General features: G+C 40.7%; 1 protein-coding gene across 1 annotated transcript; it reads left to right on the top strand.

The window, feature by feature from the left end:
- The first annotated feature begins 4,221 nt into the window (after positions 1-4,221).
- LOC111239041 lies at positions 4,222-8,050 on the top strand. Its single transcript, XM_022768810.1, has 6 exons — positions 4,222-4,345; positions 4,948-5,104; positions 5,477-5,529; positions 5,841-5,938; positions 6,034-6,190; positions 6,513-8,050. The coding sequence occupies exons 1-6, from the start codon at positions 4,331-4,333 to the stop codon at positions 7,857-7,859; spliced, it is 1,827 nt and encodes a 608-aa protein (XP_022624531.1). The 5' UTR covers positions 4,222-4,330; the 3' UTR covers positions 7,860-8,050.
- Positions 8,051-12,877: the final 4,827 nt, after the last annotated feature.

The following is a 12,877-nucleotide window of genomic DNA, read 5'->3' as shown; positions in this document are numbered from 1 at the left end:
ATGTCTCCACAATGGATGTAGTTTAACCTGGATTAATAATATTTATGTATTAATTACTGGTTGGCTGCAGCACAGCATATTTTATTACACTTAAAGAAATGATTTAATGTATTTACACATTATGTGTATACATATCTCCCCGCTATACACATGTTGGCATCAGATAGAGATGGAGCAAATAGCTGAACTTTCAATGTGCAATTATTAATGAACGTGTGCACATGGCCTGTCATGTACCGGTTCATAATTCAAGTGCATGGATTTCACTTTGGGAGTATTTGTTAAACAACAGATACATGACATGTGCAGTATATAAGATAAAATGGTATTATAATAATAATTTGCTGAGAATATTCCTGTAAGATTTTCTTTGCTGAGGGTAACGAAGGGGATCTTTCTGCAGCGGGACGTGTGATTCCACCTTTTGGTAAAGAGCTGTCTGTTAAATATCAGAGAGGAAGAGGATTTCTTTTTAATGTAAATTGTAATTTTTAAGTCACATTTTAGTGTTGAAATGTTTTTACAACAAAACAAATACATACCTATTTTTAAATTTGTCGTGATTCTTTTGTTTCATCTGATAAGAAGTGTCATCTTACTCCCAGAAATTCCTCTTCAGCGAGTAAACCTGAAGGGTCTCATACTTGTGATTGCCAATGCGCGTTGACTCACTGCGGTGATGACTCAGTGAGGAGATGAGGTATTGTAGTATCAAATTTTCGATTTTAGAAGGATTTAGTTGCCCTAATTCAACGGACCGTGTGTATCATAGACACTGATAAAGAGAAACCCTGTCGGTTTCCACACAGCGCATGTGGATTTCATATCATGGTGGAAATATCACTGTGACTACATGATGTTAAAGGCCTGTTTTTTACTCAGCAGACTTACTCGAATTGAGGAAGACAATTCAAGGACACATCTTCCTTTGCACTTGCTGCCAAGTAAATGTGTGTATTGTGATTCTGAAACAGACAGCAACCTGCCATCCCTTTACTTTTGTATCTTATAGTCACAGAAAATGGCTTTTTTTTTCCGGCTGTCACTTGTAAGGATCTGACCGTGGCTGGATGTCTGTGTTGTGTTTTGGAGATGACCTCGGATTTTTCAATCACAGAGAAACAATGCATAAATACAATGATGGTTTTCTTCAGACCAACCAGCAGCAGATATTTTCATAAATAACATATTTTACAATGAGGAAAAAAAGAGTAGAGCGGATTCCAACAATACTGTTGTTTTGTCTTGTGTGTGGCCCAGTCAGACGTGGTGTTCCTCTGGAGGCTGTTGCAACTCTATGAAATGTGTTAGTTATGCTGCTCATACCTTCTGAATTACACTCCTTTGCTGAGGTCCCTCCTCTGGCTGGTGGGTGTTTTACCTGCCAGGAGTGAGGTACTTCAGAGGAAATACTGTAGCATGTCACATGTGGTGTTTTGACTTGGGTGGGGCTGCAGGCGCAGAGGGTATATCTGCTCACACAACGTCGTTGTCAAGCTTTGGGCCAGAGGACTGATGCATTCACTCAGTAAACTGAATCAGAAAAGAAAAACACGGTTCATCTTGGTTATTTAATCTGACTGTCTCTTTTGTCACCAAGCAACAAAAATCTCTAAAACACAAAATCAACCTTGGATTTAAAAGAACAAAAAACATTTCAACATAAATACTAACTATATAATCTTTTTATAGACATAATAAAATACTGTTTTTCTGCTTAATGTTTAAAAACCTTCTGCTTCAACACAATAAGGCATAAAGAAAAGTAGCAGCAGCCAATATAATTAAGCCCATACTATATATTAGACCTAATCTAGTAGTGTATTTCTTCAAAGGGAGCAATAGACTGGCTAAAAGTCTCTGCTTCTCTAACAAAAAGATACAGTTATTTAAAGCGCGGGAAATTAACAAGCACAGCTTCCTTGGTGTGATGTGCTAACCGCCATTTTTACACCCACTTACCTGCACTAGCTGGAGGTGGGATCAACATTAGTGTGTGGCACGGCTGGGACGGTGGGAAAGAGATTTAAAAATAGTCTTTTTTTGTGGTTAATTTCATATTGTACAACTTAAAAATATTGAATAATAATAATAGTTTAGTAAGTTTGCAGACAGTATGTTGTACGTCAAAGGTCCAGGTATTTCTAGGTGGGACCGTGACGATGGGCCATACCCCAGCACTGCCTATACGGCTACAGCCTGACGAGCTGCATAATTAATGGGTGGAATTGAAGGTAATGTCCAATAAAAACAGCCCTGTCATACACTGAACTTGCGCCAGTGCCAAAAATATGTAAAGTAGCTTCAGTGTATACTGTACAGGGCGGGGCTTAGTACATTGTGTATTCAAGGAAGGGTTCACACATAGGTTCAGGTGCCCATATGAACATGCTTGATGTCATCTTTCCTTGTGTTCATACGGGCCGCGAAGAGATCTATACATTGTATTTCAAAAGACACGTCCACAGCAGTCAGGTGCCTATATCAAGATGACAACAGGTTTAACTTGCTGTAATCTTCCCTCCTCCTCATAGGGGCCTGGGTTTATCTGAAGATAATATGAAAGCTTTCGCAATATGAATTCAACAAATCAAGCGGTTATCTTCCAAAGCTTCTGCTTCTCCAGGTCTGTTTCTTCTTCTACTTCTTCTCCCCACCTATAGTCTATTTTTTTCCATTTTTTTTCCATTCATCTCTTCTCCCTTTATCTTCTGGACCTCTTTACCTTGACGGCAGCGACTCATGGAGCAGTTTCTTCCAAGCAGAAAGTCAAAACCAAACCACCTTTGAGTTCCTGTACATGCATCAGGATTCAACTTCTTCCATATATTCATATTTTACGTATTATCCATGGGGAAATTACTGCGTTGCTGTGCTGTTTCAGTATGTGTACTGTTCGTAGGTGAAATCAAATGAGACAAATCTGAAAAACATCCATCATCACCACAGGAGCATTTCACAACATAATAATGCCAGTAATCCCGAGAGGAAAGAGGATTAATTGACTTTTAAATTCCACCAACTCTCTTCCAACTGCCATGCCAGGTTTCTATATTTGTGCCCTTGCAACTTTAATACAGTGAATACACAAACATCGCGTTGTGTTTTGATAAGAGCAATGCCACACCCAGAGAACTACATCTGAACAATGCTGTCTGTCAGAGGACAGACTTCAGGCTTCATGACAGACAGGTGTCATATTCCTACAGAAACACACACTGTGGCATCCAAGAATTCATTCTCAATGACCACAGTCACTATTCAACAATAATTCAGCAGCAGTTCCTGTTTGATATTGATTCTTTTCTGTTAGTGTTATAAAGCACCACCCTTGTTTATTTATTCTAATTTTTTTTTTTTTTTACTTTTTTTCTTTGTGTGACGCACATTATTTGTTTTGAAAGATGCATTCAAACTAAAAGAATTAACTCGCTCTTATGCAATGTGTCCCAACCGCTCGGTCCAACTGGTGGATAGTGATCGAAAATCTCACATTCATGAGATGCACCTCTCCACAGAGAGGTATGGCAGACATCAACTGTCTCAGGAGGCTAGAACCAACACGTAGTGTCTGATAAGTGATGACTGAAAAAAATATTTTACATTTCAGATCATTAAACAACGACATTTTTTCTTTTCTTCTTTCTTTTAACACCAATACAACTGTAAATAAATGTTTGTAAAATAAAATCTGGACCACGTGGAAACTTGTTTTTCATCACTGATAATTTCCAAACCACAATTACCAAAAATTATGGGCCCTACCTTTGTATGGCATGTATGACAGCATTATGATACAGAATCATGACACCCACAGTCACATTAACGATTACATTTTTCTATGCTGTTGTGTTTGCAGTGAAAAAAAAATCTGCTGTTCCTATTTGAAATTCATCTATTTATGAATGAACAGAGACTGATTCTCTTCTTTTGACCCTCATTCGTCCTTGTTTGTGAACCCCTGAACTATTCAAACAGACTTCCTGTTACTCGACACACAGTCCCACCGGTTTCCTTGTAATTCTGCCAATATCGTGTGGACCTTGTCAGTGCATCTTTTTTCTTTTCTTTTTTTTTTTTTAAGGAACATACTTGAGAGCAGGTCGAACTGGTTTGATGAATCTCAGCAGGAAAACGTTAGAGTGAACCCCCCCCCCCCCCACCCCCCCACCTGTGTCAGGCCAGGTGTGGGACTGACATGACGTTGATGACTCGCAGCAGTGATTTCTAGTCTGTCGTACTTCACCGGAGGGAACAGCAACGTACACAATAGAGTAGCTTGTTCTCTGATCACCAGGGCAATGAGATAATATGATCCATCCTTCTCTCAATGGAAACAACACAGGTGAGGAACCGTATTTCTGATACGATCCAGAACATGGTGACATTTCCTTAAGTAGAATTTAAAGAAAAAATAACTATGGTGCCAGGATTCACTAGTGTCTGGTCACTTGCTGCTGTCGCTCGTTATTTTTGGGTAACATGCAGTTGACCTGCAGTAACTCTCTTCTAACTCTTATTGTTTTAATACGCACAAAAAGTAATAGCATAAAAATCAGGCAAGTGTTTGCTTAATGTCCTTATTAATATCATTATATTCACGTGTTTAAAAAGCATGAATATGATTTATAATATAATATATTCTAAGTGAGCATGTGTATATTGACATGTTACAGGGAGTATAAGAGTCTCATATCAATGGGACATTGTCTTTAAGGGACAAGACTGACTCCACTGAGCTGTGTATAAACATGTGTGTATAATTTGATATATGGACGAAACCTGGACATGTGTGATGATCATCAGTCACGATGATGCATGGGACCTTAAAACAGTGCGGCATTGTTCCCGGAGTAGCTCAAGTTTAGAGTGTGTGTGTGTGTGTGTTTGTGCAAGTGGGTCGTGTTATCACAGTTGTGTTACATGTGAACCTTCCCCGTCTGTCAGGCACACGCGGACATGGCACACGGAGAGACCCGAGAGGAGAGGGGCAAAGAGCTGGCGGAGGACGTCACGGAGGACCAGTTCCTTAAAGATCTCTACCTGTTCATGAGGAAGAGAGACACACCGATAGAGAGGATCCCGCACCTGGGCTTCAAACAAAGTACTTCTACTAAACAGTATTCATTTTTTTTTTATCACGTTTTAAAACACGAGCTCTGAGGTCGAACAGGTCTGAAGAAACACACACATAGCAAAAGATGTCATTCAGCATTCTTTACTAATAGACTTCAGTATTTAAGTCAAATAATTAATTAGTTCATGCTATCTAATAATCAATTCGTAATTTAAATATTTTTAAAGCCAAATTTTCTCTAATTCCAGATTTTCAAATGTGAGGATTTGTTGTGTTTCTTGTGAACTGAATAATCTTTGGCCTCAGTAATCGTGATACCAGCAGATTCAAAGTTCCACTAACCCAAAATTCAACTTTTGAAGTGTATTTGATTGTGTGTATTTTTCCACTATTTTTCAGTTGATTTATTTGTGATGTTCAAGACCGTCAGAGACTTGGGTGGATACCACCAGGTAATCAAACATTTCGGATTTTACGTTTTACTATTACTATATTTGTAACTTAACTTACTTAATAATTTATTTGTTTAATAAGTTATTATTTATAAGGGTGAACACCTCTTATATTTACATTTAATCACGTTTATACAAAGGTGACGTAGTGACGTGCATTGCAAATTAGCTGTAAATGCTGTGGGGTGTGACATTGGTCCATGCTATGTATTTATCCCTGTACCAATAAACATGGAATAAAATAAATAATCGTCTTATAAATAATTCATAATTATGCAATTATAAGTAAACCATGTGCTGCACTCCTCCAGGTGACTGCTCAGCAGATGTGGAAGCAAGTTTACAACAGGCTGGGAGGAAACCCTCGAAGCACCAGCGCAGCCACGTGCACGCGCAGACACTACGAGAAGTGAGTTTTAACGACACGTCTTACATTAGTCAGGGCGGGAGTGGACGGTTTGTTTCCTTAACGGTTTTAATTTCATCTATGCGTTACTCTTGCAGGCTGCTGCTGCCGTATGAATGCAATATGAAAGGCATATTAATGAGTGCCGTTCCTCAACATCAGTCAAAGCACTTCCTCTACGCCGACTACACCAAAGAGGACAATGACGGCCAGAGACCGGCCAAACGCAAACTGTTATCGATACGGATGCACCAGGTTGGTTTTACTTTATACACAATACAAAGAAAAGCTGCACAGCACTTCTGCAGAAACACAAATGCGATTACAGTTAAATAATAATAGATTTTTCAAATCTAGATTTATTTTTCTGAGCAACTTATTCTTGTAGAGTGCACTGAACGATAGATTTGCTTTCATGCCAAGAATTAGATAAGAAGATCAATGCCGCTCTCATGTCTGAATGGTAAACATGTAGCTGAAGCAGCAGCTTGTTAGCTTAGCAACAAAGCAAAGAGTTATTTGCCAAAATGTCAAACTATTCCTTCAGCCTCTGACCGAACACTCGTGTTTCCAACAGAGCCCCAACAACCTCCAGTCAGAGCCACATGGGAGCATCTTCCCTCCACCGCTGCACTACCCTCCCTACTACCCCCTGAGCCACAAAGTCCTGCCCCCGTACGTCCCCATCTCCTCCTCAGCGCTGACATCCCCCAGGATTTCTGCCCCCGAGTCCAATTTCACTTTCCATCCGCCTAACCTGAGCCCAACGGACAGGGTTAAAGAGCCGCTGGAGCACCTGCGCCACCTGGCAGAACAATACAAGACCTCATCTGGATTGGCGGAGCCCCTGAACCTTAGCGTTAAAGCACCAAGTCAGGAGACCAACAGAAACCCCGTGTCATCTTTCGCTCCACCTTCATCCAGCAAGAACCCAAAGTTTTTGAACAAACCCTTCCCTCTGTACACCCCTCGTCGCCCAGAGGTGGTGAGAAGTGAAGGATGTGAGACGCAGGACGGTGAGGCAGACGCTGAAGTCACAGCGTATCCATATCCTGCGAAAGCAAGGGAGGCATATGTCATTGATGTCAAAGCCATTACAGCCTCAAGCAGCCCCGAGCGCGACTCTGCTCCGACGCCGAGGACAGATGAAGGCGCCACAGCGACGGCACGAAAACCCAGCTCTCCAAAAACAGACTTTACAATCTGGCCCAAAGAGGAGAGGGAGGGCAGTCCAGAGGGAAGGGGGTTCAATCTCAGTCACATTCTGCCCAGCCTCCCTCAAGCCAACGGAGGCAAGATGGAAATCCAGATACCACTGTCCGTACTTCACAGCTGGCTCAGGCTTTATGGGTCCTCAGCCACGATGCACGGAGCTAAGCAGCTACATGCCCTCCCCACAGAGGAGGAACAGTCTGGACAGAGGAACTGCTCCGACCCCACCAACCGGTCCATCCACACCAGTCCCCAACACTGGAGCCCGGCCGCCGAGGACCTACGGCTGAGGCACAGGGACGCGCCGAGCCCCACAGCAACCATCCAGACGAGTGGTAATCACCGCGACACGAGCCAAAATCATTTCACCAGCTACAAGCCTTCAGGTGGCATTCTGAAAAACGCATCCAGCCGGGACGTCTGTCCAGTTGACCAGCAGGATTTTATTAGGAATTACAGCTGCAAACCCCAAAACTACTGGGATGCCTACGACACAGTGGCCCATGTGAAAACTGACTCTAGTCCCCTCACGCTTCAGCAAGACTTTACAGCCACTAAGTCCTACTGTGAAGATGCACCCAGGGGAGGGAAGGAGAGGTCAGAGGTCGGGCCCTCCTCTGTGCTAATGGTGAATTCCAGCTCCGCGTCTCTGTTGCAGCTCACCACTGAAGAGGTGATGAAGCTGAAGAAAATCATCTCCAGCTCGTCGTGAAAGATCAGTTCATGAACACTGACGCTCCAACACCACATTAAAGCTTTTTCCTGTCCCGCATCTTCTCTAAGTTCTGTAATATGTATATAATCAAAATGACAACGTGTCAAATTAACAAAAAAATTATAATTTAATTGATAATAATAATTCACCAGAAACTGAGCTTGATTTAAGTACAATGTGCCTTTTTATTATTTTTGTACAGAAATGTCTTAACTATATATGTAAATGTACATTTTAAAGTTTTTATGCTAATTATAATGTAAATCTAAATAAATTCACATAAATAAATGAATGTTTCACGACTCATTTGTCATCCCGTTGTCCTCACGTTATTACTACGTTATTACTAAGTGTTTTAACATGAATCCATTCAAACAGTTTATTACTTTTTGTCAAACTGTGTAATTCATACGTAGACGTGTCTCAAGCGTAACTGCCACTGCTTCATTTTCATGCCTTGAAACCAGTTGGTGGCCTGAAGCTATAATGAGTAAGAGGTGTGGTAAAGATTGTCAGAATGGCATCGTTATTTTATTAACACCACAATCTTCCAGTATAATTTTTTTTTAATAGGCTGTGCACACCTGTCTGTCAAGTTGCACCGGTTTGTTTTTTTTTCCCACTCGTTAAATAACCAGTAAAAAATATTATATAACACTAGTAGTTTCCTCCATGCGGTAAATCACTGGCAAATATTCAGTCTCCTGAGGGAAGGGAGTGTGTGTTGTTTGTCTTAATAAGCACAGAGAATCCTTGGTTCTGAACGCTCAAATTCAAACCTGGTATCTGCCGCTTCTGGCCTTTATCGTTTCATACACTCACTGTGTGAAAGCACCGGAAAGTGTGTTAAGTTGAAAAGAGACGACTCGTCCATTGTGCTTCAGTAATCTTTGTGTTTAATTTGTTTTGTCATACCTGCATGTGTGGAGCTTACATAAGCAGGCTGTTTTTATGTTGTTGTTGTTGTTGTTGTTGTTGCTGTTATTGCTGTAATTAGCACTCGCAGATTCTCACAGATGTGTAATGTGAGGAATGTTTAGGTGTGACAAAAAACTTGGAGAACCGACACGCCCATTACTGTAACTGAAGACAGTGATTAGCTATTGGATGAAAAATTTAGTTATTAACAACACAAAGGAGTGATATCTATTATGTTTAACCATTCTAAAAATATATTTAATTTGAATAGAGCTTTAAACCATTAACAGAAGGACGATACTGACTAAACCATCGGCTTAGAAACTGATTCCACCGTCCCTTTGTTGTTTGCGTTGTTCACCTTGATACCGACTTTTTATTGCATTAGATGCATCGTTGAGGTTTAAAAATGCTTGGGGAAAAAAAAACTGATAGTGAAGATTTGAGGAATCCAGTATGAACGTGTTAAGGCAAGAATTTTACTGCTGTTCTGTGGCCAAGTTTCCTAATTCCCTGAGCTATTTGGTTATCAACAGCAAGAAATACTTTTGTTTTGAGTTACACAAGAGCACTTTAGTTCCACAAGTCACAGAGACAGCTCAGCATATGCACCAGACCACAGGCATTACACAATATGGCGCTTGCATGTTGTAGGCCTACACATTTCCGAGCAAAGGTTGAATAGTCGGACATTGTTCACATTTCATTGGCTCAAATTTAAGAATAATAATCAGCAAATTTAAGAAGCACCTGACAGAGTATACAGTGGTGTGTGTGTTTATGGAGTTATCAGTCATTTTAAATAAATAAGACGATAAAAATGAGTAGACAGTATTTTGAAAGTGTTCAAATCCCTTCAACTATTCCAGATTTATGATGTCAAAGACTCAAAAATGTTTTAATTTATTTGTTTTTTTTTGGCCTAGTCAAGTTTATCAGGCACTGTGTGTGGGTGGGATGTTGCGGGTCGTGAAAAGTTGTGGGATGGTGATCTGGATACTTGAACATTACAGGGCGGCGTGTCACTATTGGACTGAATCTGAACGAGCTGAAGATTCAGAAAATTAATCGAAACAAAACACCTTTGTTGTTAAAAGTCACTTACTGACTTTTAATTGCTCCGCCTTCCTTTACATTGCTGAGAGGTAGCTGTTTGTGTGAGGTAAAACCACAGGAAGCTACATATGATGTATGAAGTTGAAACTGCTTCCAGGAGGCGTGGCTACAAGGTCCGTGCCCATCATTGTGTCGGGGCGAACCCACTGCTGGATCCTGTGACTGGTGCTGCCAGACTCAGCCAAAAGGCACAAAGCAGGCCAAACTGCTTCTGTGGGTTCAGTGTCAGTGTGACTGCCTGGCTGTCAAACTACAAATTTAAATATACATTACTACACTATTAATTTGAATAAACCTTAAATAGCATCAGGAAACATTAAATACAAATGATATATCGCATTAGTCCCTGGATTGAATGACCTGCCAATCAATCTGAGAGTGATAGCAGGTTGATTCCCTGTGTGTGTGTGTGTGTGTGTGTGTGTGTGTGTGTGTGTGTGTGTGTGTGTGTGTGTGTGTGTGTGTGCCTCATCATGGCACAATGTGGAGAAATGTACTGTAGCGGGAAATACCACAGAGGTGGTTTTGGCACTTTGGCAGGTGTTTTTATCTGTCTCTGTCTGTCTGTCTGTCTGTCTGTCTGTCTGTCTGTCTGTCTGTCTGTCTGTCTGTCTGTCTGTCTGTCTGTCTGTCTGTCTGTCTGTCTGTCTGTCTGTCTGTTGCACTGACAGCGGCTCAACAGAACAAGATGCAGTCACCAAACTGTGCAGGTGTGTGCTTGATGATGTTGACAGGTGAGGTCCGACCCATGGATGCTGAGTATTCATGTAATCATCTAATAATAGTATAGTAACAAATATGGGTTGGACAATCAACATGATTACGGGCATCAATGGGCGTTGGGTGTCAATGTGTTGATTCATTTGGGTTTGATTTGGTTTGATTATACACTTGACACCAGAGGTGTGTGTGAAATTTTTTGAAAAATGTCCACATCAATGTACAGAATCATTATCATTGGTCACTTGGTAGATGTGTTGGTTTCTCTTTAAATGTCCTGTATTACTAAACAATGGTGTAATTAGATTTTTCTGGATTTTACAATGAGCACACGTTGGGATTTCAGACTCACGCTATTCATTTTTCATTCCTTTTTCCACTAATATTGCGGACTGGGTAAACAGTTAAGATTCATGGAGCAGAGCTAGAGGAATGAAAAATAACTGATGTTCCAGTAAGTTTGGATGTGTCCTCTGCAGATTTTCAAATAGCACCATTTATCATGTCCATGCTCGTTTTCTTGACCAGGCATGGTAACCACACAGACGAGCCTCTCACTCCTCCTTCGCAACTGTGGCAGGGTCATCAATAACTGTGAAAAAAAACAAAAACAAAAAAAAAACAGAGAAATGTAGTGCAAGGTTATTCAAAAAGATGCCGGTGCTCTCGCTTTATCGGTTGACATGTATTTCTGTTTTGGTGTCTAATGAGCTGTGTGAAATTATCTGCAAGGCAGGGATATTGGCACTGCAAGTTTCTCTGAAACACACACCACAATTAAAATTCCAGTTGATAACAGCAAAACACTTCACATATTCTTGACATCTGAAACTATTCATGTGTGAAAACCACAGCCCGAACTGGGAGGCTGCCAATTTCTAATCAGCGTATCAGCTGGTATGAGGATATGGTCCCTTTATGCATCAGAACATACTTCACACATTATTTGCCCGATCACTGTGACAAGGACGTGAGTACCTGGACAGGTATTTCACATTTAATACGTATTTTTAAATGTATCACCAGTAAGCAAACTTATATAAAACAATGCAGTATTTTGGGTAAGGTGTGGGGTTTACACATTTTAGCATTAAGGCTAATCATCCATTGATGAATGGATGGTACGATTACGCTGCTCGCACTTTCAAAACCTCTCATTAGCAACGCAATACCCAGTTCACAAATGCTCTCGCTAATTATATTAAATGCATTTCAAGCATCAAAGAGAAATTCATCGTTAGTAGTTTGTTTGTTTGTTTTGTAGAGATCGGAGATTACATCAAACTCTGACTGCAAATCACTGACAGTTAGAAACTCAGCAGTGACTCATCTGCCTTTCTTTAAAGACAGAGCAAGAGGGTGGAGCGCTGGTGGAAAAACACTCGACTCAAACTATCAGCAGCTATCAACAGATGAAGATACTGCTGACATCATACAATAAACTTGTGAAGAGTGTGACACGCAAATATTTTTCAGATTTAATTACTGCTAACAAGCAAATTCTTTTCAATATTGTTGAAGGCCGTTCAAAACCACTGGATTTTAATCCAACATGTCCACTCGACATCCCCTTCCCCAGTCGTCCCATTTTCTGCCCTCTCTCCCTTGTTACCAGCGGAAATCGTACTACACTTGAAACACAAATTTTTATTAGAAGTTTGGGGGTCTCAGTGAACATTTCTCTGTCTGATGTCTGTGTCCCTGACAACTTCAAGACTGCCTGTCTCCAGCCTCTTCTTTCAAAACCTGGCCTTGACTCCTCTGCCTGCAACTTCAGACAAGTTTCCGAGCTTCCTTTTACTGCCAAAATCTGTGAGAAAAGTCAGTCTCATCACAGCTTGTGAAAGTCCTGTCAGACAACAGTGTTGGAAAAAAAAAAAAAAAAAAAAAACTCTGCCTGATTATAGGAGAAAATCACGGCACAGAAACTGCAACTCTCAGAGTCTCAAACGACCTCTTGTTGAATGCAGATGCTGGAGACTGCTGCATTCTCATTTGACCAGACTTAAGTGCAGCTTCTCAAACAGAGAACGCTATAAAATTAGACTTCCTTGTCACATGCCCAGAAAACTGCAGGCAGTAGATGAAGTTATGCACTGATGCCGTATTTAAAAACATCAAACCTGTGGTAAAAAAAAAAACAAACAAAGAAAAAACTGTAGTAATAAGCTCGTCGAGTCTTGTTTTCATCATCTGACATTTGATGCGTTTTATGTTTTTAAAAAAGAAAGGCAGCAGTTGTTTTACGTGCCGGTGCCTCC

This window comes from Seriola dumerili, unplaced genomic scaffold (genome assembly GCF_002260705.1).
Source record: "Seriola dumerili isolate Sdu_G_001 unplaced genomic scaffold, Sdu_1.0 BDQW01001845.1, whole genome shotgun sequence".
In the NCBI taxonomy this organism is placed as follows: Eukaryota; Metazoa; Chordata; class Actinopteri; order Carangiformes; family Carangidae; genus Seriola; species Seriola dumerili.
This window is presented reverse-complemented; position numbering and strand designations above follow the sequence as displayed.

What these genes read in the sequence shown, in the direction of transcription:
- LOC111239041 (XM_022768810.1), top strand. An exon ending in GCACCTGGGCTTCAAACAAA is followed by an intron (nt 5,105 to 5,476) that starts GTACTTCTACTA and finishes ACTATTTTTCAG; the next exon opens with TTGATTTATTTGTGATGTTC. An exon ending in ACTTGGGTGGATACCACCAG is followed by an intron (nt 5,530 to 5,840) that starts GTAATCAAACAT and finishes GCACTCCTCCAG; the next exon opens with GTGACTGCTCAGCAGATGTG.